General features: G+C 37.1%; 4 protein-coding genes across 6 annotated transcripts; 3 read left to right on the top strand and 1 right to left on the bottom strand.

Moving 5' to 3' along the window:
- The first annotated feature begins 528 nt into the window (after nucleotides 1-528).
- Nucleotides 529-5,268, top strand: LOC103946892 (monoacylglycerol lipase). Its single transcript, XM_009357712.3, has 7 exons — nucleotides 529-1,226; nucleotides 2,592-2,630; nucleotides 2,726-2,796; nucleotides 3,991-4,055; nucleotides 4,161-4,250; nucleotides 4,406-4,498; nucleotides 4,626-5,268. The coding sequence occupies exons 1-7, from the start codon at nucleotides 529-531 to the stop codon at nucleotides 5,025-5,027; spliced, it is 1,458 nt and encodes a 485-aa protein (XP_009355987.2). The 3' UTR covers nucleotides 5,028-5,268.
- Nucleotides 5,269-15,457: 10,189 nt separating this feature from the next.
- Nucleotides 15,458-17,697, top strand: LOC103946986 (type IV inositol polyphosphate 5-phosphatase 9-like). The gene is made up of 7 exons (XM_018647401.2): nucleotides 15,458-15,618; nucleotides 15,752-15,865; nucleotides 16,001-16,280; nucleotides 16,399-16,583; nucleotides 16,703-16,811; nucleotides 17,081-17,232; nucleotides 17,315-17,697. Exons 1-7 carry the CDS (start codon nucleotides 15,458-15,460, stop codon nucleotides 17,529-17,531), a joined length of 1,218 nt encoding a protein of 405 aa, XP_018502917.1. The 3' UTR covers nucleotides 17,532-17,697.
- A 208-nt stretch (nucleotides 17,698-17,905) lies between these two features.
- On the bottom strand, nucleotides 17,906-20,757 carry LOC103946893 (N-alpha-acetyltransferase 40). 2 transcript variants are annotated; one of them, XR_007260339.1, is made up of 8 exons: nucleotides 20,499-20,757; nucleotides 20,321-20,423; nucleotides 19,907-19,986; nucleotides 19,452-19,781; nucleotides 19,217-19,283; nucleotides 18,637-18,679; nucleotides 18,467-18,535; nucleotides 17,906-18,246 (listed from the first exon to the last, which is right to left on the bottom strand). XR_007260339.1 is itself a non-coding variant. In XM_009357714.3 (8 exons), the coding sequence occupies exons 1-8, from the start codon at nucleotides 20,571-20,573 to the stop codon at nucleotides 18,217-18,219; spliced, it is 807 nt and encodes a 268-aa protein (XP_009355989.2). In that variant the 5' UTR covers nucleotides 20,574-20,754; the 3' UTR covers nucleotides 17,906-18,216. The 2 variants fall into 2 exon arrangements, 1 of the variants encoding a protein (XP_009355989.2); XM_009357714.3 differs by having other exon boundaries at nucleotides 19,207-19,283; nucleotides 20,499-20,754.
- Nucleotides 20,758-21,592: 835 nt separating this feature from the next.
- LOC103946895 (putative 3,4-dihydroxy-2-butanone kinase) lies at nucleotides 21,593-26,960 on the top strand. Of its 2 annotated transcripts, none has more exons than XM_048589099.1 (19): nucleotides 21,593-21,821; nucleotides 21,925-22,088; nucleotides 22,201-22,264; nucleotides 22,899-23,011; nucleotides 23,120-23,167; nucleotides 23,475-23,546; nucleotides 23,649-23,738; nucleotides 24,045-24,218; nucleotides 24,479-24,562; nucleotides 24,715-24,770; nucleotides 24,882-25,012; nucleotides 25,088-25,180; nucleotides 25,394-25,458; nucleotides 25,533-25,676; nucleotides 25,801-25,841; nucleotides 25,924-26,007; nucleotides 26,114-26,300; nucleotides 26,386-26,481; nucleotides 26,603-26,960. In XM_048589099.1, exons 4-19 carry the CDS (start codon nucleotides 22,949-22,951, stop codon nucleotides 26,729-26,731), a joined length of 1,557 nt encoding a protein of 518 aa, XP_048445056.1. In that variant the 5' UTR covers nucleotides 21,593-21,821; nucleotides 21,925-22,088; nucleotides 22,201-22,264; nucleotides 22,899-22,948; the 3' UTR covers nucleotides 26,732-26,960. The 2 variants fall into 2 exon arrangements, with proteins under 2 accessions (XP_048445056.1, XP_009355991.2); XM_009357716.3 differs by having other exon boundaries at nucleotides 22,015-22,088.
- The last annotated feature ends 529 nt before the right edge of the window (nucleotides 26,961-27,489 follow it).

Here is a 27,489-nt window from a genome sequence, read left to right on the forward strand (position 1 = left end):
AAAGTATTTGGATTTGGGCCTAGCCCGCCAAGGGACGTGGGCAAATACATCACCAGAGAGCTTCCAGACCCTGAGCTGACGCTTTACACGTGTCAATACCTGAGAGAACTCAACCAAGATCCTTCCTCCAAAATCTCGCCGTTGCACGGGAAACCGAAAACGCAAACAATTTGATCACTTCACTCCACGTGTGCGGACGAATGTTTCAAACCAAAAGAAAACACTCTCAAGCCGCCGCACATCCGACATCTTCGTCCACTGCGCGACACGCGTCACTTGTTAATTTGAAGAATGTATAACATTTACTGCGCAAGGACACGCGTCGGAGCGAGAAAAGCCCGGGACACGGATTTGGATTAGAGCGCCAACCACATATATTTTTGCTGTCCGTTTTTCCCATTTATTTAATTTTTAAATTTTTGGATGAAAAGGAGTTTTGTGAGATTAGAGAAAAGCAGGTCGCGAGGTCTAAAATTGGCAAAAGCGCTTTTTGCCACCGAGAATTGAATAAGAAACGCACAATTTTTTATGGTCTGTTTGGGAAGGGCAGCGATTATAGAGAGTAGAATTCTGGTTTTTCACGCGGAGAAGGAGCAGAAGCCAAACAACAACCTCAACAGGAAACAACCAATCCCGCCGTTGGTCGAATCGGAGGAGCTCCAATTCCGGTTCAAGTCATCATCTCCACCTCCGCCGGCGTCATCAGCATTGTTCTTTCAAGCCACAAGACCACCGCCGAAGAAGCAGCAGAAAATGGCGACGGATCGAGGCAGCGGCTTGTCATCGTCGTCGACGTTGATGTTGACTTCTGGAGCGAGCGGCCGCATAAACGCCCTCTTCTCGCTGCAGGTGCTGCGGAGTCTGATGATGCTGATTAACGCCTTCTTCCTGCTCCTCCTGCTCCCATTTCGCGGCCGCAAGCGAGCGCCGTTGTCGTCCGCCTCTTCGTCTGCGGCGGCGGCTTCGCCTGTCTTGGCGGAGAAGTCGGCCAAGGACGAGAGGCAGCCGAGGGTGCCGGTGGTGCGGGTGCCGACGAAGATAGTGCCGTGGAAGTGCAGCTCGTCATCGCCGGTGGACCAGGAGGCGGCGGCGAGGAGGGCGTTAGCAAAGCTAAGAGTTGTACAAGATGATGATGAGAATTCGGTCAGGCAATATTCGCTCTTTGCGACTGCGCGAGGTGAAACTCTCTTCACGCAGAGTTGGACTCCCGTTTCCGTTAACATCAGGTAAATCAAATGCCTCTGTATTACATTATCCCCTTGGATTGGATTGTTTAATTTGAATTAATGCAAAAAAGGTGTGAAATTTTCGTTACTTCTTGAAGAAAATGATGAAATTTCCGTTGTTTTAATTCAAAATTGCGGCAATCAGTTAAATGCAGAAGAAATATGCTTTCTGGGATTGAAAGTTTCAGTGATTTTTTCCCTTTCAATCTTGATCGAGGTTGACTACACATCGTTCTCCAAGTAGTAATCTTTTTATTATCGGATTTTGGTGCTCGAAAAGTGGCAATTGTTAGTGTAGATTAATGAATGAACAGATAGATCATATGTGTTTTATCTTCTTGATTACATCGCTGTCGTTTTGAATTAGTTAGGCTCATGTTAATTAATTTCTTTAGTTTGTCAGTTTGTGTTCACTGGGTGCGCTCATAGACATGGCATATTCTAACATATCCCTGTACCATCGGTATTAACCTTAAACTGCGTATTACGCATATGATAAGGACCTTCCCTCAAGGATTGCAATACCCGAGTATAGTTGGCAATCTTTTTGTGGTTGTTTGTTAGCCAAATATCCCTTTCATGAGGACCCGTTGCTTTCTTGAGGTCCCGTCTCTAATCTCTTGTCCTTACACCCACACGATAATTGCAATTTGCAATGGTTATGCAGTGAACCTGGATTTGCAGAAAATGCACATCTTGTTCATTTCCTCTCCTCTGCCTACTATGGCATAATAAGTTGGATCATATTGCAGGGACCATTTAGAGCATTGTCTATAATCTTTTAAGAGTAGCTAGATGCAGTGAAACCAGATTTAAAATTGATCGGGCGTGGGCAAGTCAGGCAAATTTGCTTGTGGCGAGTCTGGTTCTGCAGTGACTTTGCACAAGTTTCTGACGAATTATTTAAGCTAAGGTTCACCACTTGGGAATTCTTGCATATGAACTATTCTTTTAAAATGTTAAATGATAATGCCAAGAAGCATCTGTTGACTTACATAGTCCATACCCTAAATTCTAATCCGGTAACATGATATACTAATTGGTAAGAGAACATTTCCTTTGCGACGAGTATATTTGTTAGAATAATTGCTAAAGGAGAGTAACATTCTCTCCTACCATATATCTGACAAGTCATGTTAATCAGACTGTTAATATATTTGGATTTTACATTCAAACACGGATCTACTTAATCCATAGTTTTGGTTGCAAAGGTATGTAGTCCAAATTTATATCAAAATATGTTTGTAATTGCAGGTTATCTTCTTAGTTCGTATGAGTCTTATCCTCGAAGTGCATATTCACTTCTTTTTTCTTCATATTCTTACTGTATTAAGTAGCTAAGTTTCTCATATTCAAACTTTGCAGGGGCGTAGTTATTCTTATGCATGGTCTGAACGAACACAGGTTTGTCATTTCTACATATTTCTCACTTAAATTCTATTCAGCTGATTATGAGGTGCCTTGATATATCTATTAAGACTTCTGTACAATTTCACCAGTGGAAGATACAGCGACTTTGCAAAGCAACTGAATGCTAATGGATTTAAGGTTTACGGAATGGATTGGGTTGGTAAGTCAACACCATCTTGAACTTTTACCATTGCATTTAAACTTCTTAATTAGTCTAAAGGGTCTCTGTTTTCGTTCTTGAGTATGATACCTAAAGTCTAAGCCAATTAACAACAATTTCCTGTGTATGTCATTAGCAACGTGTAGTCGTAATTGTGTATATTGTTTTTGCCACAAGTGTGTCACGTTTTGTGTCATCATGATCAAACTTCGAGGCAAGCATTTTGGATGCTATACAACAGATTGAAATATGAGATAGATCTATATAAACGCGATGCTTGAGAGTGGCTGAAAGATTACTTTTAAAGTTTCTGTGGAAGGAGAAGAACCTTAACATTTTAGATAAGGATGAAGTTGTCTCTCAAAAAATTTTAAAATCTCACCCTTGTAGTCGAGGCTGTCTTCTTTTTTATTTAATTGCTGTTTTCATAGAGTAGAGATCACTTTCTTCAACAATGCATCTATATTTGGATGTTGCAGGAATTTAGTTTGGACGCCCATTGGTGCGAAAAAGTAAACCCTTGAAGCTCCCTTTATAAGTAAGCTTATTATATGTGTGTTTGGGTCTAACCTTGTATGTTTCTCATAAGTTATGCGTCTGATGCTTCTATCAAGTGGAAAACATTCTCATAAGTTACGCGTCTGATGCTTCTATGTAATGAAAAATATTCAAACAACATTATAGAATGGTTTAAGTTGAACTTAAAGTACATCCCAACGCAAGCATCCAGTCTAAAGTGTGTGACCGTGCAAGGTGGGGTGCCCTTCCAGTTGTAATTATAAGAATTGGAAGATTAAACTTTCTTGCATTTCACTTAAAGTTCACTTGGAAACCTTTGCAATTTCTAGGCTTCTGGGACACTCAATGTGCCAATGACTTTAGTGCTATTTTCTGTACTTCGTTTTTTGTTTAAGTTGCTTCTAGATTGTTTCTGGTGTGTAATGGCTATATGTTGTCGGGGGTTCAAGTCTTATTATGATTTGACGGAAAAGTCTCTGCTTTTTTATTCATTTAACAAAACAATAAAAAAAAATTAGGATCTCTAGTTTTCTTTGTGTTGAAGGATAAGTCGTGAAACTATGGACCTTGGGTTGCTCCATTCCTGTTACATCTCACTGAATCTCTAAATCTTCTGATGTAGTAGTTAATAGTTTTGCATCACATATAATTGTTCTCAGTGATTTATCTATCTAGGTCATGGCGGGAGTGATGGGCTTCATGCATTCGTACCTTCTCTCGATTATGCTGTTACTGATATGGTAAGAAAATAGAATCTGAATCCAGTTCTTAATGCTGACCTGAAGAACCTAGGAACTCTGGATTGATTAAACCTTTACATGTCTTCGCTCTTTATTTTGATGCAGAAATTATTTCTCGAAAAGGTTTTAGCTGAAAATCATGGCCTACCGTGTTTCTGTTTTGGGCATTCCACAGGTGCAGCCATTGTCCTTAAGGTATGGGTTGCCGGAAGCCATTTCTTTCTTGGAATTGCATGAATGACTTTCTTCGTAGTTACAATTTTGTTGTCTTCTGTGATTCTACCTATTCATTAACTTCATCAGCCTGGAATTCGATCTGAGCTGACTCTATATTGCAAAAATGATTTTAGGCAATGCTTGACCCAAAATTTGAGTCCCACATAGACGGTGTAGTGCTCACATCACCTGCAGTTGGGGTTCAGCCTTCGCATCCAATATTAGTGGTCAGAAAACCATCTTTTGCTACGACTAATGTTTATGCACTCTTGAATATATATACTCAATTACAAGTTTTCAAATGCACCCTAAACCCCTAACCCTCACCGCGCTTTCCTCCTTTTATCATGCCAGGTAATTGCTCCCATTGTCTCATTTTTGCTGCCAAGATACCAAATCAGTGCAGCAAATAAACAGGGCATGCCAGTTTCTCGTGACCCGGCGGCTTTAGTTGCCAAGTATTCGGACCCTCTAGTGTACACTGGATCCATCCGCGTGAGGACTGGTTATGAGATTCTCCGAATCACATCCTACTTGCAGCAGAACCTAACCAAATTGACGGTACCCTTCTTCGTTCTCCACGGAACAGCGGATACTGTTACTGACCCCGAGGCCTCCCAGAAGCTGTACGATGAAGCCTCCTCAACTGACAAAACCATCAAACTGTTTGACGGGTTCGTACATGACCTTCTCTTTGAGCCAGAGCGAGAAGCCATTACGAAGGATATCATTGACTGGTTGAATCACAGAATATGAAGCAGCTAGGTAGTGCAGCAGTGGGACATGAAGATTGATAAGTTATGGGACGAAAAGGAAAATGGATCGATCGATACGAGTGACCATTTTTGTGGAAGCAGAATATGGAAAAACCCAAAATTTATTGTGGCTAAATAAAAACTCAGCATATTGTGTTGAAACTTGAAACATCGTGACATTGTTTTCTTGTTGGGTATTTTAAAGATTATCCGCCGTTATGAAAATGAGGTTGATCCAAAATTCATTATTTTCGTGTCGTTTTAAATCGGATTAACAGGTCGTGTAAGAAATTATTAGATCCAATATCATGTAATTTTGTTAAATGCTTCTTTCTCCTAGTTCATATGTTGCTTGAAAACTCGCGTGATGAAGAATTTAAGCAGGATGTGGTTTTCCACATTTCAACCAGAATTCCTGGCTCACCCGAGACCAAATCTGCCCCAGTTATGATATAAGTATTTATTTTCTATTGTTTTCTTTACCTAGTTTTAGAAGGTGAAGCAAAACTCGTGTATTTTTTAACTTCCGATTTCGAGGAGGTTTATGAACGCCGTGAGTTGTGAGTTGTAAACTCTCATGTTTTTTGTCAAGGTGGTGAAGACTGATTTATGTCCTTGCCATCAAAGAAATTATTATTATTATTTTCGGGTTCTTGTCTAGGAAAGAATTTTTAGTGTGATCGGAACACGGGACTGTACATCACGTATCACTATGCCAATGGTGGGGATATGTGTGTTAAAAAGTTAATAACTTAACAAATACAAATTCCCACTACTTATATAAAAACACGTGGTGTACCATCCGTGTTTCGGTCAAGACCCCACATCTTAGTTATTTATCGTGTATCGTGTCGTCAAAAATCATTTGACTTTTTTTATATTTAAAAATAAACACAAATAATATCTGACGAAAAACTGATTGCACGATGTACGATGAACGGTTAGGATGTGATAGGATCCCCACAAAATGAATCCAGAGAGAATCATTTTCCTAAACTGTGGGTCATTTAGTGTATGATTACTTAAAGAACAATGATTAGCCACGCTTTCTAATGGAGGAAACACTGACAATTATATGATTACATAATTACTCGAGTGAGAGAAATAGAGGATTAATAATTTTCTAATGTAATTATGGTGTTAATAATTGAAAGAGAGCATAGCAATACAAGTAGGGGACCATGAAAATATTCGTTTTGGGAAGCACAAGTGTCGAAAGAGTTGTTAAGTGGTTTGACGTTCTACTAGTGGAAAGTTGAAACCGTTGCTTTCTAACTTCTGTTTTATTCCCATAAAAGGATTTAGTTATTCCTTTGAAATATTGGTAATGAACTGCTCATTTGTACACTTCCATTGTCCATATATAGGTCAATGTAATATATATATTTATATACACAACCGACCAATGTCTATTGTATTGATTGTTACGTGACCGCGTTTAACTATATAACACTTTTATAAAATGAAGCCAAAATGAGGCAAATACATCGAACTCTAAACAATCACCAGCTACCTGATGAATATGTGGTCATGAAACGGTCAATATGAGGTTACTACTAAGTCTGTCATAACCTATTAACATATACAGAAATATGAAAATTGTTGAAAATGCTGATGGGTAGAGAATGCCCACAATGTTTTGGTGGAGTTTTTCAATGCCCTCACAGATTGGCTTTTAACATTTGCATTGTTTATGACTAAACATATACATTGTCAATTCCCTATAACAGTTTGAAAACTGACTTTGGGAATTCAGGATATCATTTTGTCAAAAAGTGTGTTGTAAATTTCAAATGTAGTAATACGAGTTGCTCTATAAATAAAGCACTCGACTGCAATCAAAAGATACAGAAAAATATAAGAAGAAGAGAACGAGAGAAAAATATCAGCAACATCATCTATTTCTCTGTCTTTATTTGTTATCCTCTCGTGCTATATTTTTAGTGTGACATTTTACATCTACCTTGCACCTACCATTAAAAATGTTATCTCTCTAACTTTGACCTATATATAACAAAAATATGATTGTATGAATGTAATCGAATGAAAAACAGAAGAACTCTAGAGAGAGAGAGAATGAATCTTTGAGAGAGACTTTTGTATTGATTTCAGACTGGTAATTACAATGAAGCAAGCACATATTATACAGCTTGCAGTAGCTTACTTATAACAATTCTAACCAACATAACAAACTAACTGTCAATAGCCTAACTGAACTGCTAGCTAAGTTGTCATTGCTAATTAATGTCAGCATAACCCCCTCCGACCGGAGCGTGATACCTGCTATGAAGTTCATCCACTATATGCAGTCCACCAAGTACCTCCTGAGAATCCCAGCCCATCCATACCCAATTATCTGCAACAAATCACCAAAACCCAGAATTTAAAATTTATTCACATGCAATCGACTTTTTAGAGGTGATCTAGCTCCACAAAACAGAACATAATACATGATATGTAATTTATATTATTGGTATATCATGTTAATTGGTGTTAATATGAAAATTATTTATGTGTGTCGATGTGTCGATATTATAAATATTCTCACACCGGTACACCACATTATCAATACGTTGTCAATCATCTATTGCTCCACGAACATAAAATACCGCTTAATAAGCTTCATGTATATTATATTTGATTCTTTTGCAAATTATTGCTTTCAAGTGCCTCTTATGATGAAAACGTGTTTGAGGTACAATTTGTCCAAAGAACTTTATTAGATAAAAATAATAATATTGAATTCTGAGGTTAAATTGTTATATATTATGCAGAAAACACCCATCGTTAATTCAAGTGCTTTATTTTTTTCTCCTTTTTCAATGAACCTGTCATCCAATCAAGATTTTGTTGCCTTGTTCAATTGGTTCAACAGACAAAATGCTAACTGACATTGAGGTTGAAAGCCATTACAATGGAACACACACACACACACACACAGTCTTTAATGGAAGGGACTCTTCCATTTTTTTTTTCCAAAAAATAGAAATTAGTTGTGGGGCACACATCACAACAAACTTCAACGATTCGAATTGTTTATTTTTCAAGTTGCGCCTTACATATCATACTTGCAAAATATTAGCTAAATCGGAAATATTTGAGGTATCTAATTGAGTTCAAAGAAATTGATGAACACTATGTTATAAGAAATATTAAAATTTTATTGTAATAGTTAAATGAGCAAATGGTTTCAGATTGAATTAAATTTGTACAAGGGGTGTGCTATCCACACACCCCATTTTACTTCTCATACATCCCTTAATAATTTTTGTCCGTTGGATCTTCTTCAATTTATCCGATCCAACGGCTGAAAATTAAAAAGGCATGTGAGAAGTAAAATGGGGTGTGTGGATATCACATCCCTTTGTGCAATGATGATCTATGGATCAAGACTTACAAAATAGACAGTTTAGATTGTTGAAATTTGATATGAAGCAGATCCCACCATTAATCCTCATTTAAAAAAATGGAGATCTCTTTGCTTAAAGAACTTGTATATATACATATATATACATGAATTAATTTAATCGGTTAATCTCAGTTTACTACTCTAAAGTTTTTTTTATTTTCAACATTTAGTACATGAAGTTTTTTTCATCTAGAGAGGTACATAAAGTTATAATTTTGAGACATTTTTATACATCTGTTAAGATTGCTGTTAAACTTGTCGTTAACTAATGAAATGACATTCACGTGGACAATGACTAGACGTCACGTGGATAATAAAAATAATAAATACTAAAAAAATTTTGAGCATCTTCTGCCTTTGACTTGGATTGTCCGCCCTTTCCATCGTATACTTCTGTGATCACGGTTAAATCAGTTAAAATTTTATATTGATTTTTTTTATAGAAATAATAAAATAAAAAGTAATGGGACTGGGGAGGAGGGCAAACAATCGAAGTCGTTCTCCCTCACCACTTCCCCTTCCGATGCCGCTCCCTTCTCTCCTCTGCACCCACCTTCCCCCTCCCTCCTCGACTCCACCCACTCTCTCTCTCTCTCTCTCCACATCCTTCTCCTCTGACATTAAACTGCTAGGAACCTCTGTCTCTCCTCTCTCTCTCTTCTTCTAACCCACTAGGCACTCAAAGCAGAGGCAGCAAGGAACCAGCTCATGGTTGTCTTCTAAAAAGCTTCCATCTTTCCGACTCCAAGAAGCTCAAAAACTCACTGAATTTTCAAACCCCACAGAAAACCAAGTCATGGGTTGCTGTGAATCCAAAGTTTCAGAGAACCAACAACCAAAGAAAATCCAAACCCAGCATCTAGCTCACAACAGCCGGACCCCGACCCACCACACGAATCCCACCTCCGGATCCGACCCGGAAACCGGCGGAGCCCTAATCTTGTTTACAAGGGCCGGCTGCAGAACCGCCGTTGGATCGCCGTCAAGAACTTCACCAAGATGGCGTGGCCTGATCCCAAGCAGTTTGCGGTGAACTTGGCTTTTGTGCTGTTGCTTCATTTGGGTTTTTGGTATATTTTGGTGGGTTTTCAATCGTTTTGTGAATTGGGTCTATGAATGATTTGTGGATTTTGGTTTTGCAGAAGGAAGCTTGGGGCGTGGGGAAGCTGCGGCATCGGCGACTTGCGAATTTGATTGGGTATTGCTGTGATGGGGATGAGAGATGTGGGAGGGACAGAGAGAGAGATGGAGTGGGTGGAGTCAAAGAGGGAGGGGGGAAGGGTGGGTGCTGAGGAAAGAAGGGAGTGGGTCCGAAGGGGTGAGGGAGAAGACGCTCAAAATTTTTTATTTATTTAATGTTTTTAGTTTTTATTAATTAATTTATTTTTTAATGTCCACTTGGCGTTCAGTCATTATTCACATGAATGCCATGTTATTAGTTAACGGCAAATTTAACAATAACCTTAACAAATGTATGAAAGTGTTCTAAAATTATAACTTTATGTACCAATCTGGGACTAAAAAAACTTTATGTACCAAATGTTGAAAACCAATAAACTTTAGGGTAGTACATTGAGATTAACCCTAATTTAATTAATCCATATGTGTTATGATAATTAATCAATTCATGGTTAATATGATCTATCACTAATGTACTTTTCAGAATTTAAATGCATGCTAATGGGACTCTCCATTAAGTCTATTGAAATTGACTCTGTACGAATGAAATCTCATTATTCATACATAACAACTTAGTGTGATATATTCATAGCATAACATATGAACCGTAAGAACTAGCATTCTTTGAGACTAGAACTCATTTGGAAGAAAATAAATTTATGAGTGAAATCAGTATTGGTCTTATCGACATTGGAGGGACTAGTATTGGTGGATTCATCAAGTACCATTGAAGCTTAATTTGCTATATGTCTTTCTATAAACATATAAGGCTCTTTCTTGTTACTCTGAAAGGGAAACTTGTTCCACCCCTTTGACGAATTCTTTGGCAGTAGATTGAACTAACCTAGTTTATCGTAGTCGATTAGCTAACACATTGGTTAACCGTATTCTGAAACACGAAAAAAATTTATTGGCTTGTCATATTATCTATCAAGCCATGAAAAAGATTCCACAGAAGATAGAAACACTATTTGTTTTACGTCAAACAATATGTGGTACCTTGTGTCAGAATTTAGAAATTATATGTATCAAAGCTTTAGTTTTCTCTTATTTATTACCTATGTCTACTAGTTAGGTAGAATACCATCACCCACTACCACTAAGAAACTAAAAGAAACCTCAAAAACAGAAGAAATAGGAAAGTGAAGAAGAAACATATGTATAAATAGAAACAACTTCCAAAACAAAGAGGACTAAACAAAAACAAGAGGGATCCACCAAAGAAGATCCTTCCTTGTAACAACCCGTCCCCAAATATTTATGTTTTTACAATTTTAATACGTGAATTTACGAAAATGCCCTTCAAGGCAAAACGTTGACTTTTGTTAACCGCCTTGTCATGTCACGTAAGACTCGTTTCTTTGACATATCCTTGTTGTACTCGTCATTGCGAACGTGTGGGCGCAAACTGAATTGAATTTGGAGCTAGAACAAAGATTTTATGAAACTCGGAATGATAAGGGCATTTTGGTAATTTTCTCAAGTGGAGATATTTCCACTTTGGACCACTCTGGTACTGACAAGTGGTCGATCTCCTCCCCATTTATGGGGTGCCCTTCCTTCTCGAGTTCTCCTTCTCTCTCTCTCTCTCTCTCTCTCTCTCTTTATTTTCCTTCTCTTCACTCCCTTCTCTCCCCACAGACTCTCTCTTTAGAATTCTCTCAGCTCTTTCTCTATGCACTTTCTTCTCCTTCCCGAGCCCCCCCTACACACACACACACACTCATGCACACACACACAACACGGCGACAACACCACATTCACCACCACCGTGGCTCACACTCCGGTGATCCCACTACCATTTGGACCACCCCATCATGATCCAAACCAGACCTAGGCTCTCCCTTTCTCCTCTCTCTACACAATGGTCATTGTTCATCATCTTCGGCGATCTCTCACCGATGTCGACTTAAGTAAGTTTCGAAAACATTCCAGACTTTCTCCTTTTATTCTCGTGGTTCATTTTTTGATCGTGTTGGTGTGTTATGTAATATGTATATGTTTCTTTTCAGGCGTAACCCAGAGTCGTACAACTTCACCTTTGAGTGATGGACCATGATTTCTTCACTGGCGTAACCCAGTGTCGTACAACTTCACCTTCGGATGATGGACAGGTACTGCCTTCGGGCGACTATGATACCCCTAGTTCCTTTCTTTCGAAAGAAAATAAGGATATGAACAAAATCAATGAATTAAAAATAATCCAAGTGAATGAAAAAGAAAAAGCAAAAATTAATTCCACTTTAAAGAAACAATATACTTGTTTATGAAACTTATTATCTATATGGAAGTCCAAAACAAGAAAATTTAAAGTTAAAAATAGTTTACAAAAATAAAAATAAAAATGAATACATTAGATACATACATTAAAAGATAAGAAGAAATTCAACCCTCCCCTACATATTTGGTATCCCGTTAGTTTGTCACCAAGATAAAAGCCAACCCAATCCTTTTGTGACAGACGCAATATAGATCCAAGAAGGAATAGTAATGGGGTTGGACGGTCGCGTGTAGACGAATGTGGTGTGTACCAAATTACACACTTTTATTCTAATTCAGCTCCAAAAGGCAAGCGATTGGGTACACTAGCACTAGGAGGAAGGGTGTATATATATTATTATTGATATATATATATATATATGGATTTGAAGATACACAATTTTAACTTATATTTTGATTATTTTTCACTTCGTAATATATTTCAAGATGTGTTATCAATATACCTATTTTTACTTCTTCCATATTTCTTGTTAATTTCTATCTTTTGATCTTCTTCAATTCATCTGATTCGACGGCTGAAAATTAAAAGGGTGTGAGAGAAGTAAAAAGGGGTGTGTAGATATCACATCCCTATATTTCAACGACTCGAACCATCTATATTTTAGTACATCATTTATAAGATCATTTTTTCAATAAATTAGACAAATGTAAAGCTATTAAGACAAATTAGACAAATGCAAAGCTAATAAGACATTCATTTATGATAAAAAAAAAAATTGACAAATACAGTTCTATGAATAACGCTAAATTTATTCTGACAGTCATACGATTTCGGATTTTTGTGATTTTTTGTAGACACGATCTTTGAGATGCGACATGTAAAATAAATCCGGTTGGATTGTTGAAATACCTTAAAAAGTGAACCCCATAAAAACGCGTCTCAAATATGTGTGTATATACATATATTTGGAGTCAACTTAATACTACTATCTAGCTTGACCAATGATTAATTGATCTGAATTTAATATTAATTGATTGATGAACCAAAAAACTAATTAACTAGCTAGTCTGATTGCGTAGTAGTTATGGATCTCTTAGCTCTTTTTCCGTCCATCCAATCAATTCCTTTTTCCGCCATCTAATAATATGATTAGGGTTATTTTCGAAATGCGACTAGCTAGACCTAGATTGGTTCATGCATGTAAATGCACATTTCCCATTCGATCGTTTGCATCAATCTGATTTGTCTGATCACAAATTGTGTGAGTGAAGAGACTCTGAATTTAATTTCTCTCATCAACTTAACTTTTGTCCATGGATTCTTCAATCCTCAATTCTGCATCAAGATACGTTATAGATACCATGTTCTGGTTATAATTGATAACACCGCTCATTTTTTACTCTCACACACTCCTCTTAATTTTTACCGTCGGATCGAATAAACTGAAGAAGATCAATAGACAAAATTTAACAAAGGTGCGTGAAAGGTAAAATGAGTGTGCAAGGAGTACTATCCATAATTATATGACTAATACTTATACATTCACTTTATAGAACTATCGATCCTTTTGTCCATTTAAATGTAATTAAGTTAACCACAATTGAGATCGTTTAATTTCATCATTTAAAAATTATATATGCATAAAAACCGATCCAATCATAAGTAGTTTAAGGCCTGTTTCATATTGTATTAAAAGATTTCAGAATTTTGCAAAACATTTCTTAAGAACATCTTTTAAAAATAATTTTCTTTAATATCCAAAAACTTGTTTGGTATGAGATTAAAATTGTTTTAAATTATAATAAATAAAAGAAAAGAAAAAAAAAAAACTCTACAACAACTTCCCGTGGATTTGGAAATTACTACTAAATCCGATTGGACAAACAAAGAGATCCAAAGAGAGGGTGGGAGGAGATGGAGATGAGGGAGAAAGAGGAGTGAGAGAGATTCGGAGGGGAGGAGAGAGAAAGATAGAATAGAGATAGAGAGTTAGAAAGATTGGAAGTGAGAGGAGACGAGAGAGAAAGTAGCGGGTTTGGAGTTACAAACTCTAAAAACTCACTTTTTGTGTTTTTCTAGAAGTAGGTTAATTTTTAAGTTAGTTTTGAGTTATGTTTTAAAAACAATCCCACCAAACAAGTATTCAAGTTGTAAAACCTAAAATGTGTTTTTAAGTCTAAAAAATTGGATTCAAATTTAGTACCAAACATGCCTTCATTCATCTATGTAATTATCATTTTCATAATGAATTGCTCATAGAGTAATGCATATCAATAACTAAACAATCTCCATATATTTTTTGGTTGCAGAAATAATGTTAAAATGGAATCGTAGTCATCCAACTAATTAATTGGTTTCACTCATTAAACTAAAAAAGCTAATTGATTCACTCCTTATCTCTATTGTTTAATTACCTATTATTAATTAATTACTACCATGCATGCACGTCACCAGAAATTACTGCGATTTCATTCATTAGTCAAAGTTAACAACCATCAATTAAATTAGAACATGCACCAACTGTTAATCCTTTATCATGATATATTCTATAAGCTAGCTAGCTAGGCTTCCTATCGACACAAACAAAGCACAAAAAAAAAAAACACACGCAAAAAACAAATAAAAAAAACGGCACCATGTGCAAATAAATAAATATGAGACAAAGAGTGAGACACATGTTTTACAAGTTTAGGTATTTTTCTGTTGAGCAAATCCAATATTTAATTAATCCCGCACCTCCCACTAATCATGAATTAATCCCATTACAATATGGTCTCTTACTTGCGTCATCTCCTCCGTCACACAGCCTTATTAATATGGTATTTCGCACTTTTTTTCACCGGAGGGGTTTGTGTTTGTGGGTTGCATTCCCTTTCCACTACCCAGAAAAATCAGTCCTATAAGATCCTTCATCCTGAGCCAGACTTTCCCAGCTGACTCCATGCAAGGCCAATAAGTAAGACTGCTATGCTTTCTCTCCATCCCATTAAGTTTCCTTGTTTGAAAATGCAATATTCTAAATGAGGAAGAGGAAGGGGATGGATACACTGTCATGTGGTGGAAGCTGTTCCTCCTTTCTCCATTTCCTCAACCGTTTTATACATAAAGAGAATAGTCATAGACTAGAGAAATTCTACTGTGTGCGCGGCACCCAAACCACGTGTCCGTGTGGACACTAGACGCAAAAAAAAACCTATGATTTTTTCCTGTTCACCTGATCCTATTTGTGTCTCCTCCAACATTTCTCAAAAGAGGTCCCTGTGTGAGGCCACCATTGATGATGGTACATAGGTGTCGTGTGAGAGGAAAATGAGATACAAATAGAGGCGGATCAACATGAAAAAAATGGGGAGGGTAGACCATGGGTATTTTTATGTGAGTGTGATGTAGGGAACCCGTGGTCTGGTTTCCCTACAGTACTAGAGTTTATCCATAGACTTTTTATTTTTTTTATAGAAGAGTTTCTCCATAGACTGAGAGCATAATTTTAAGCTTTGTGGCCCCACAACCCATTAACTTTCTCCCTGATAAGTTAATGATTTTGTGTGGATCACTTAACTGTAGGTAATATTAATACTCGTGTGTTAATTGATTATGTTTGAAGGTCATTTACTCTAGATTTATGGTGGATAAGATTCCGACACTGGGTGGCAACCATTTCATGGCTGATATAAATCCAGCAGATTCGATGGAGAGGAGGACTTCTATTGAAAGACCAAGTGAAAATCAAGAAAGTATGATTTCCAACTCCAACAAAAATTCCACTGCTGAAACTACATACCAGTATGTGCAACCTTTCCTAGCTGACTAGTTATTTCCATAAATATTTATGTATATATTCAATATTAATTTGCAGTAAAATATGATGATGAAGTAGTTTTATCGAGTTTCATAAATTTGCATGGATGTTGATCAGGATCTTCGCGGGTTCCTGGAATGTTGGAGGTGTTTCACCTCCAGATTATTTGGACATGCAGGGTTGGCTCCGACCTAATAATATGAAACCTCCAGCTAATATCTACGTCCTCGGGTAATTTATCTTAATTTTCTTTCCTTATCTGTACGGTATTTATTTGATCATACGTGCATGTCTCCATGCACGTACCGCAGGTTGATGCATACAGTATGATCATTAGTTCTGAATCAATGAATTAACGACTTTCAGGTTCCAAGAAATTGTACCACTGAATGCAGGAAATGTTGTGAGATCTGAAAACCGCAAGGTTTGTGAGAAATGGAATTCGTTGATCAGAGCAGCTCTTAACGATAAGAAGAATAAGATTACAGAAGATGAAGAAGAAGAAGTAGATTTCCGATGCATCATCAGTAAGCAAATGGTTGGAATATTTATATCTGTTTGGATTTCAAGTGATCTCTGCCAATACATAAGACATCTCAGTGTCTCATGTGTTGGCTGTGGTATCATGGGCCGCCTGGGGAACAAGGTACACAACATTTATCCTTTCACCGTAATTAATTATTAATGAATTAGATCAATTATTCAAATAGTATTTTATTTCACAATTTGTACGATTAATCATTATCGTGTATGCGTACATGCAGGGTTCGGTGTCAGTGAGATTTTGGTTGCATGAAACAAGCTTCTGTTTTGTGTGTAGCCATCTAGCTTCTGGAGATAAAAAAAGCGATAAGAGACGAAGAAATGCAAACGTCACTGAGATTTTGTCTCGAACAACCTTTCCTCCTGGACCCTTCACTAATTTGACCACAAAAATTCTTGATCACGAGTAAGTATATGTGCATATTATGCAGCATCCCCTAAACTAGTTTGGTACTCTTTCTGAATTTAATTTTTGCTTTTGAAACTAATGAGTACTAAGTAATATATATGCTTATACATATGCAGTAGGGTGATTTGGCTTGGAGACTTAAACTACAGAATCTACCTGCCTGACGCCACAACGCAGGATCTTGTGGAGAAGCAAAAGTGGAAGCTTTTGTTGGAATATGATCAAGTACTTAATTGACATTTCACTTGTGTAATTAAAGAGATTTAGTTTCTGTGTGAGGAGAGTTAATTTACATGAAACTCGTACAGGCGTTTTGGACCAATAACACCATGTTATGTAGAAAGAGACTTTCGCATGACGTTGTGATATTAACATGAAATGCAATGGTGGCATTGTATATGTTTCATGAGTATTTCTTGTGTGTTGAGTTAGTTGCTAGTTTAATATTTTATGAACAAAAGAGTGATTTGATTTGATTTTATCTTTTCTTAAAGCTTAAGACGGAGCTCATGGAAGGACATGTATTCGAAGGTTGGCATGAAGGAGAAATAAACTTCGCTCCTAGCTACAAATATTACCCGAATTCGGGACTGTACTTTGGCCGTGATCACAAGAGAAAACATAAAAAAAGGCGTGCTCCGGCGTGGTAATTAAGCTTCATAACTGCTTGTTAGTGATAACATACTGCAAAACCAGATTAATGTACTAATTAAAGGAGGGTTTTGTAGGTGTGATCGAATACTATGGTTCGGGAAAGGACTCGAGCAAAACCAGTACGAAAGAGTAGAATCAAGACTATCAGACCACAGACCCATCCGGGCAATTTTTATGGCAGAAATTGAGGTGTTGAGAGCTCCTGAAGGGCTTCATAGCTTTTTGTCAGACAGATTTATTTGCTTGGCAAGCGATTTCGATGAATGTTTCTGTGACAAAATATTCACGTAAACGGAGATCAAGCTTTCCATTATTAAGCATAAACTGCTATCACTCTGCTTTCATCACAAGAAGATTCGAAACTAAAACAAAATCAAAGCAAATGAAAGGAAAGTAATAAAATTCTCGTTTCTCAAGCTGCCATTACAGTGAAACTCGTTGTCTATTTAAAGGAAATACGTAGCTAATTGCGGTTTATGCCCCCTTATACATAATAGTATCAAATGAGTAGCATATATTGATGCTATTTAGCCGACATTTGAGTCTCAACAAAACGAACCCCGCAGGTTTTCATCTCAATGTGCATCGACACTAATAGCAAACTTAGCGAATGAAGAAGCATGAACAGAGAAAAATAAGACTGTTCGTACATAAAACAACCGTTATGCAGCAAACTTAGCTAATTGCAAATAGCTTCAATTGGTGAGCACGAGATGCAATTACTACGCTGTGATCAGAAGAACCAAACGTAATAATTTCTTTCTACATTGTGCAATTGCAGGTGGTTTTGTACAGAAGAGAGAAAAGTTATGCTAGATTGGTAGTGATTCTGTGAGTTCAAGATTAATAATCCTGAACATATTGCAGCAACTAAATTACTATAATTAATGCATTCTGCTGGAACTGTATTATCCACTCCAGTACCTCAATAGCTGGATTCTGCCCTTTGGTGAAGAGCGTCGAGTTTACCACCTTGTTAAACCAGATGAACCTCCTCAAGTGGTTCCTGATATTCATAGTCACAAATGAAGAAGGAAAAAAAGATGAATGACAGTGCGTATGTATATACAAAACAAAGTACAAAACCCATCCTGCAAACGGACACCAAAGACAACAGGAATAAGATCCAATGCAGAGTATTATTGCTTAAAACAGGATATCTTTGAAAATGCTTGTATCCCATTACAAATCAAGCCTATTCTGACCTGGTTGAAACAGACACATACCTCCAAGATAGCTTTAGCCTCATTACTGAACGCTTTGCAAAGAATTTCATAACTCTTCTCAATCCATATCTGTACAAACAATAAACTTGTTAAGAAAATATAGTGAACAAAATGGTGCAGGTCTTCTCCATATTTCAGCCACTGTAGGTAGTTCTTTAATAATCCCTTACCAATGGATCAACTCGTGATGGTGATATAGTTGATATAATGTATCTGTTGAAAGCAAAAGAAATCTGATCATTCGATAAAAAAGCATCATTATAAATTTTGTGGGACAAAGCACCATAATCTCGTAACGAACTAAACTTTAAAAATGAAAAAATGAAGGAAAAACTTTCTGTTTTCAACAACATAAAACAGTTTTTATAGCTTCAATTGTCTGTCTGTTTTTCAGCAAACCAGTCAATCATGTGGCCTTGTGCAGCGGTTACTTTATAGTTGCAACAAAATGAATAACATATGCATCTTATAAACATCCCTCCTAGGATCCACAGATTATTAGTAATACTGCTATTAAAATAACTCTTATTACTAACACTACATGGAAAAGAAAAGTATAAGGGCACTACAGTTCTTCCAAATGCAAGAGCTGGTAAGCATGAAGGAAAAAATAAATCTTTTCCTTTTATAGCAGCGTCGCTCTAGAAAACTAGAACTCTTACACATCATGGATGAAAAACTCTTTTACAGGTTTCATTGTTTTAAGTCCTTTGAGTAATATACACAAGCAAAAAGTTTACCTCATCTTACTTAAATAGAAATTCATGGCTACCGAGTTTGATTTATGAACAGTTAGAACGACAGCACCCATGTGGTTCTACAAAGATGGAAAATGCTAGATTAATTGCTGAGAAGACACTAAGAACAATAAACATGGAATGCAGATAAGTTGTTTTAAGAATCATATTATCAAGCCATCAGACATTCTCTTTCCATCTAGCTTTTAAATACATGATTAAAATGGGAGATGGGACAGAATCAGCACCTTGCGAGCAATTAGCTCAATTAGTTGCATTAGGAACTTTCCCAGACCTTTCCCTTGTACGCGAGGCTCGAGTTGCAATTCATACACATAAAGTACAGGCAATTCTTCCTCTATGACAAATCGAAAATGTACAAACCCAACCATGGGCCCCCTCTTCTCCACACAACTAGCTGAGGTACTTTCTTGCTCCGACATTGTTAACATTTCACTAGCACCTGCATTTGAAGCCTCACGTACAAATATATAACGTGCTTCAGGTGCAACCATCTCCCTGCGCTTCACCCTCTCTTCCACCAGCCACTCAGATCCATACAGCCCCTCCATATTGGCCTAATCATTTCCCAAAACTTGAATAACTTTTGCCCGAAAAGAGTAAATAAATCAAACTAGAGCACTTGCTCATCGCATAATTTGGCCGAGTTACGAAAGAACAACAGACAGACTACTTCAAATACCTTAAGGAGATTTTGAATGTAATGCTTAACAGAAGACGAAAGCTTGTCCCCGCGTCCTGATTCCAAAAATGCAGATAGCCCTAAATATCCAATTTATCGTTAAGCATTACACGAATTTTCGTCTGCCAAATAAAATTTCGAGGTATTTGAACTCGAAAACCAAGCAAGACTGACTGCATTATCACCAAGAAACTTCCTAACCATCTACACTGAGACGACCACAATCTCATCACTTCATACAAAACCTGAAAAACCCGAAAAGGAAATGCTTCCAAACGAATAAAAAACATGAATTTGCAACAGAATTCGGTTTCAATTCCCATAAAAATGTGAGGTACTGCAGCAAATTAACAAAATCTTCAAACGAATTGTGAAAAAAGTGGCATGTCAGATAAGATGTGAGATTGAGAGTACCGTTTGCTTGGTAACGGCGAAAGGCAGGGAAAGCAGAAAGTTGGTCCTTTTCAGCAGAAGCTGCTTTTAACAGTGCATCCATGGCCTTCTTCTTCTCGATTATCTGGAAATCCAGAATTAAATTGTACAATTAACGGTTGCGATTGCTTGAAACTGTAGGGAAAAAGTGCGATCTTACCTCTTTGCGGCTCGGATTGGCCTTGCTTTCTCTGTTAGCATTGAGCCCCTTCGTCTCCATTGGCGCTCCATTCATCACTCTTCACTCTCAGTTCGGGATTCTGCAAACCAAGGTGCGAACTTTTTTCTTTTCTTTTATTTATTTAAGTGATAAGTAAAGCTTTAAATATTTTTTTTCCGATTAAATTTCAAGTTTATTTTTGTTGGATATCAATTCTCAAGTTGAAAACTTTTTTATCATAAAAAAAAAGTTGAGAACTTTGATCAATAAGTATTTGTTAATTATTTTGACAATTACCATCCTAAATAGATAATTAGGAGGAGAGAAATAAAAAAGGAAAAGTTTAGAAACAGTTCTTGATTTATATTCGAGCTAGTCTATTCATATTCATCATTCAATTCGTTGTCACAACTTAACTATCTTTAGTAGCTTACAATTCAATTTAATTCAAGACTTTGACAACTTTAATTTCTGTTAGTGCCCAACCATCGTTAGTTATTATGTCAAATTCAGGGTTTTTTGTCAACTTCGTGTAGTATAAACTTTTGAAATTGTTGCAAATGTTTAAGCCGAGGGCCTATTTCACTTTGTTTGGTGTTCTTTTCGTTTATAAAATGAAAACTAAAAATTCAAAACTGAAAACTAATTCGTCGAGCTTTTAAAGTCACCGATAAAATTTGAACTCAAATCCTTATATAAGAACTTAATATGTTTCCATCACTGTAATAAAAGATCATTTGTAAATTGAATTTTCACTTTTAAGTTTTCATCTTTTAAACAACTGAGTTATCATATAAATTTTCAAATTTTAATTTAAAAAGAAAGACTGAAAACAAGATAATTATCGGAACAAAAGCTCAAAAACCAAAAAGACGGAAAGAACAAATTGGAAGTTGGATCAAAAAATTCAGTGAATAATGCTAAAGTGGATAGAACTTTGAGTGGCAGAGAGGTAATTATCGGAAAGAAGGAAGGGCAAAATGATAAAAACAAGGCAACAAAATTTCTGGCTCCGGACAAGAAAAGCCATCCATCAAGCCGCACGCCCCACTCTACTTTATCAAAAGCAAAAGATCTCTCTCTCTCTCTCTCTCTCTCTCGCTCTCTCAGTCTCTCTCTCTCTCATCGCACACACAGAGTAGATATATATCCATCGATATTCCCAGCACACAGATATAGAGAGCCCCACTCCACCAATACCACAAACTCTCTCTCTCGCTCCGGTTCAGTGCAAACCACTGATACATAGCTAGGGTTTCATCCTCCTCCGTCAATTCATCGCGATGGCTTTTCACGGCAAGAAGCTCATCAACGACCCCAACGGTGCGCCAATTCCTCCCCCTCACTCTTGCATTTGCTTCTCCGATCATTCTCTGCTCTTCCTTGTGATTGTCGCTGAATTAATTTTTTTTTATATAATTTTTAGTATTTTCCGAGTTAAATCAGATGAAATGCCAAGAGAAATTGATTTTCTTTCACTGAGAGAGTTGGGAATTTTTCGTATTGGTGGTTGCAGATGTGGTGACTGAATTCATCGAAGGGCTTGTCGAAACTTATCCTGGGCTGCAGTACTTGGATGGTTTCCCTCAGGTACTTTTTGTTTCCTTCTGCTCTGTTCGTCTGTGTTAATTTGTCAATGCCGTAGCTTTATGTGTAAACTTAATTTATTTGATTTTCGGACTTTCGTAAATGGGGATTGCAGGTGAAGGTTGTGTTGCGTGCTGATGTTTCCGGTGGGACGTATGACAAAGTTGCGATTATATCAGGTTCGATACCCGGCAATTACTTTTTGATTGATTCCTATGAAAGCCTGCATTGCATTTGTATACTTATTAGAATTTACAAGAGTGTTTTCACTTCAAAATAGAAAAAATTTATATTGGCGTTGGACTTTGTTTACTGGATTAGAATTAGAAGAGTGTTTTCACTTCAAAATAGAAATTTTTTATGTTAGCGTCGGACTTTGTTTAATGTATTAGAATTTCGAAGAGTGTTTTCACTTGAAAATAGAAAAAAAATTATATCAGCATCAGACTGTGTGACATCGTGGAGTTTATAGGCGGAGATTCACCTAGTAGTTGTGTGATTGAATGTGGGGCAATCAATAAAGGGTTAACTTGTTAAATAGTCCAATCAATAGTTCTTTAACTACATTGTGTCAAACCTGCCTGGGAAAACCAGGTAAAAAAGTACATTGCTGAAGTAGATAATCTGAAGTGTATTACTTATCAAATAGTCTAACCAATAGGTGCGTTGATGATAGATGAAGTAGATTCTAGTTATCATTAGAATCCATCGACCGAGTGGATGCCAATTATAGACTTTGGAATTAGAATGAAACGGAATTATAAACTATTTAACAGAGAGAGGCTTTCTAATTTAAATACCTTGATGATACAGGAGGTGGAAGTGGGCATGAGCCTGCACACGCTGGATTTGTGGGGGATGGAATGCTAACTGCGGCTATATGTGGGGATGTTTTTGCCTCACCACAAGTTGATTCAATTCTAGCAGTATGGTCTCCTGCAATTTATAGCTTTAATTGGAAGGGAACCAAACCCTATTGATTCATGTACTATTGTTACATGAGGAGACTCTGATATGATATAATTGTACTTTAGGGCATCCGAGCTGTGACTGGTCCTTCAGGTTGTCTTCTGATTGTCAAGGTATAATTTCTACTTTTTCTTGAAGTTTCTTTGTTGGGTTACTCTCTGTATGGTCAGGATGCTAAATGATAGCTGTGGCATAAGTTTTGGAGCATTCTGAAAGACCATTGCTGGTAAAAAGTACAAACAAAATATAATAATAAAAAAAAGGAAATTTGCACCTTAATTCATATTAAATTCTGGAATTGCTTCCCAGCTTCATAAATATAAGATGGAAAGCAGTGGTTTCTGAATTTGGCCTTTTCTTTTCTTTTCATAAATATATGTTAGCCCTGATGTATAGATGTTGCTATCTGGTTGTTGACAGAATTATACTGGGGACTGTTTAAATTTTGGTTTAGCTGCAGAGCAAGCAAAATCAGAAGGTTACGAAGTAGAGGTATGCATTAATTTGCAGATTTCCTTTTATATTTTCAGTTCAAACCCTCTGAAGCATTGTTAGTTTAAATGAAAACAATGGGACTGCCGTTTTATGGTGCAGACTGTAATTGTTGGAGATGATTGTGCATTACCACCGCCTCGAGGAATAGCTGGTCGAAGGGGTTTGGCCGGGACCATTCTTGTTCATAAGGTTCTCTTCCTCTCTCTTCGTTTTTGTCTCAACACTTTCCATTTGGAATGTTGTCTTTAACTATTGTATGCAGACAGTTGAACGTTGTCTTTGTGTTAGATATTTTTCATTTCATGTATGCATGCAAGCTTATTGTGAAGGATGTTAGAAATAGGGTGTTTTGTGTATGAAGGGTTGGAAGCCTTTTCACCCATGTCTTCACATCCCAATTAGAACCAGGTCCATGGTATCAACTGTTAATAATATCAGTATTTCATTGTTTTGGCGAAATGGTTAATTGAAATCTGTGATGCCTGTGTGAAATAGATTGCTGGAGCTGCTGCTGCTGCCGGCCTTTCACTAGCTGATGTTGCTGCAGAAGCCAGACGAGCATCTGAAATGGTTGGAACAATGGGTGTTGCACTATCTATTTGCACATTGCCTGGTCGGGTCACACCAGACCGTTTGGGTCCAGGAAAGATGGAACTTGGTCTTGGAATTGTAAGTTACTTTCAATAAGCGACCTTGATTATAAATCAAGAGATTAAGATCTAGTTTTCTAATCACGTTAAAACATCAACTCTATTTCTGGTTTGCTTACCATAAATTGGAACTCATTATCTGCTCAAATTCTTCCAACCATATCCTCATTTGATTTTTTTTTTTTATGTAATTTCCAGCTCTTTGCACATATGGCTTGGTACTTATATTTACTTCTTAAATACTTTGACAAAGTGACTAAAACTTGATTACTTTTACAGCATGGAGAACCCGGTGCTGCTGTAGCTGATCTTCAACCGGTGGATGTTATCGTTTCTCATGTTCTTAAGCAGATATTGTCTCCAGTATAGCCTTATACTTTCTTATTATGAACGTAGCTTTTTCCCAATGCTTATGATGACCTACTTTTTAACTAGGTTACGTTTAGTGTTTTTTCCCTACAACCTATTGAATCAAGCTCCAAATTTCTAAAATATTTAATTTCTAATCTTTGCAGGAAACTAATTATGTTCCGATTACTCGGGGTTGTAGAGTGGTGCTTATGGTCAATGGGTACGTTGGAGCTTTTACTTTATTTATTAGATGAAAATTTCAATTATGGGGACTTTTATCATGTGCAAGAGAAAATATTTGTAATCTTGTGTTTATTTTCCATTATGGCAGGTTAGGTGCAACTCCTGGAATGGAGCTGATGATTGCATCTGGTAAAGCAGTACCTAAGTTGCAGCTGGAACATGGATTGGCAGTGGATAGAGTGTATACTGGATCATTTATGACTTCTCTTGATATGGCAGGTTTGTCCTCTGCCACATGACAAGAGTGTTAGTTATATTAATAATGTACACATTCTTAACATTATGTTTCTTCAGGTTTTTCGATTTCTGTCATGAAGGCTGATCAAACTATTTTGCAACGTCTGGATGCTGCAACAAAGGCGCCATATTGGCCTGTTGGTGTTGATGGTATTTGTTTCTGGTGCTTGAATGTATCTTCTTGTCTTTGTTTTTCTTCGTGAATAGAAATTGCTTTAATGAAAGTCTAATGACATTGGGGTCATGAATAAGTCGTACTTCTTCTGTATTAAAATACATTTAATACATACTACACTTCTTTTATAACACATATACTTATCAAAAACTAAATATTTTGTTGACCTCGGTGGTTATCCCTTGCAGGCAATCACCCACCAGCAAAGATTCCTGTTCCATTACCTCCATCTCATTCAATGAATTCTGATGAGGTATGTTCAAACCTTTGTTTGTACAGTTAGGCTGGCATGTAATGGTATTGTTTGACTTTGTATGATTTCAATAGCCATTAGGTCGGCCGGCACAGCTTAATGAACAAGGCCAGATTCTTGAGCTGGCCGTTGAAGCAGCTGCAAATGCAATTAAAAAACTTAAGGACAATTTGAACGAATGGGATGGCAAAGTAGGTGATGGTGACTGTGGGTCAACAGTAAGTCCTAGCCTTGATCCCTATTTTGATGATATGATGTGTGCTAAATCTGGTACCTCTCCTAAATCTTGTCATTTCCTGCTCATATCATTTAACGTGTTAAATCTTATGTTTCCTATTGCAGATGTATATAGGTGCAACAACAGTTTTGGAAGACATGAAAAAGTGCGTTTGATATTCAGTCTTCTTTCTTATGGTTCCCGACCAAGTTTTTATTAGTGGTCTTATATATATTACCGTCTTGCAGTTATCCTCTGAATGATGCAACTGAAACAGTGAACGAAATTGGATCATCTATCAGAAGAGCAATGGGGGGCACAAGTGGGATCCTGTATTCAACTTCCCCTTTTCTTCAATAAAGTTTGACAGAAATTTTGAAGAAATTTTTTGCTGCATTTAGCCAGACATGATATGTTACATCTATATTCTTGAAACAGGTATGTTATATTTTGTAAGGCAGCCTACACTCGGTTGAAATCAAGCACCCAATCAGTTGTCACGTCAAAAAATTGGGCTGAAGCGCTTGAAGCTTCCATTGCTGCAGTCAGTAAATATGGTGGGGCTAGTGCTGGTTATCGGACAATGTTAGATGCCCTTATTCCAGCATCTACGGTTCTTCAGGAGGTCAGTTAATTATGAGTTTCTTTTTCTCCTTTGTTATGGTGGGCTCATAAATTTCATGCTTACGGTATATCTGTTTTGAAAACAGAGGTTAAAAGCTGGTGATGATCCTGTGACTGCTTTTTTACTCTCATCTGAAGCGGCATTAGATGGAGCTGAGTCGACTAAGAACATGGAGGCACAGGTGTCCAACTAATTCGTTTCTACCTTCTTTTTGTCCCCTTCAGAATCCTAATTAGATGTCATATCCTCCGCGGCCATTTTGTATTTATGGGGATCTGATTCTGCCGTGATGTTTTATGCAGGCTGGTCGTTCAAGTTATATCTCCGGAGATGTACTTGCTTCAGTTCCAGACCCAGGTGCGATGGCTGCAGCGTCGTGGTACAGAGCAGCAGCCTTAGCTGTCAAGTACAAAAACCAGACTCCTCCATAGACGAGCAATGCATTATCTCTAGCTACATTTCTGCCAATTTTTTCAACTTGCAGATACAACCCAACAGCTCATTATTTGTGTTCTTACTTTTTGCGCTACTAACAATTTGAGCTTTCCGCTTATGCTTTTTGTGCGTAAAGCTGAGAGAGCGAGAGAGTTTCATCGATATATACATACAATGTCTTGAGATCTCTTGATATATTTCAATTATTGATAGCATTCAGAATAATTTGCAGGCTTTCAATCTTAAGCATATCGTTGTATGCTTGTAACCATCGTTTCCAATGTTACACTTCTGTATGGTTTCTCGTGAATTATATAAATTTATACACACAAATTCATAAAAGCAACCCAAACTTTTTGGTTCGTTCTTGTTTGGAAGTGCTTTTAAAACAGGTAAAAATGTTTCAAGAGAACCAAAACTGCTTCCGCCAATGTTTGGTAGAAAATATCGAGCTTATGCAAGCATGTTTTAGATTGTTTTTGGAGGGGAGAGAGTAAAGTGTTTTGACAATCAAGCACCTGTGGTTGTAGTTGGAATGGAAAAAATTATAAGTGCTTTTCTCAGAAGTATGTTGGTCCGTTGGATGCTTTTTCAATAAGCTCTTCCAAGCCATTTCTAGTGAACACCTTTTAATAAAATTTACATTTACAACTGCTTTTTGGGAGACAAGCCCAATGAAAGATGGCGATGGGGTCCCTACATTTACACCAGACGCGGACACGCTGAACCGGTGGGCCCCCACATATCCCCGCTG

The sequence above is a fragment of a genome, unplaced genomic scaffold (genome assembly GCF_019419815.1).
Source record: "Pyrus x bretschneideri cultivar Hongxiangsu unplaced genomic scaffold, Pyrus_bretschneideri_v1 Contig3, whole genome shotgun sequence".
In the NCBI taxonomy this organism is placed as follows: Eukaryota; Viridiplantae; Streptophyta; class Magnoliopsida; order Rosales; family Rosaceae; genus Pyrus; species Pyrus x bretschneideri.

Bases quoted from the DNA above. Each gene is read 5' to 3' on its own strand.
- LOC103946892 (XM_009357712.3), top strand. From the start codon at position 529: ATGGTCTGTTTGGGAAGGGCAGCGATTATAGAGAGTAGAATTCTGGTT. The intron at 2,631-2,725 runs GTTTGTCATTTC...CAATTTCACCAG, and splicing joins CATGGTCTGAACGAACACAG to TGGAAGATACAGCGACTTTG. The intron at 4,056-4,160 runs GTAAGAAAATAG...ATTTTGATGCAG, and splicing joins ATTATGCTGTTACTGATATG to AAATTATTTCTCGAAAAGGT.
- LOC103946986 (XM_018647401.2), top strand. From the start codon at position 15,458: ATGGTGGATAAGATTCCGACACTGGGTGGCAACCATTTCATGGCTGAT. The intron at 16,812-17,080 runs GTACTTAATTGA...CTTTTCTTAAAG, and splicing joins TTTTGTTGGAATATGATCAA to CTTAAGACGGAGCTCATGGA. The intron at 17,233-17,314 runs GTAATTAAGCTT...AGGGTTTTGTAG, and splicing joins AAAAGGCGTGCTCCGGCGTG to GTGTGATCGAATACTATGGT.
- LOC103946895 (XM_009357716.3), top strand. From the start codon at position 21,782: ATGGCTTTTCACGGCAAGAAGCTCATCAACGACCCCAACG. The intron at 23,168-23,474 runs GTATAATTTCTA...GGTTGTTGACAG, and splicing joins GTTGTCTTCTGATTGTCAAG to AATTATACTGGGGACTGTTT. The intron at 24,771-24,881 runs GTACGTTGGAGC...CCATTATGGCAG, and splicing joins GTGGTGCTTATGGTCAATGG to GTTAGGTGCAACTCCTGGAA.
- LOC103946893 (XM_009357714.3), bottom strand. From the start codon at position 20,573: ATGAATGGAGCGCCAATGGAGACGAAGGGGCTCAATGCTAACAGAGAA. The intron at 20,424-20,498 runs GTAAGATCGCAC...CTGGATTTCCAG, and splicing joins CCAATCCGAGCCGCAAAGAG to ATAATCGAGAAGAAGAAGGC. The intron at 18,247-18,466 runs GTATGTGTCTGT...TATGAATATCAG, and splicing joins AGGCTAAAGCTATCTTGGAG to GAACCACTTGAGGAGGTTCA.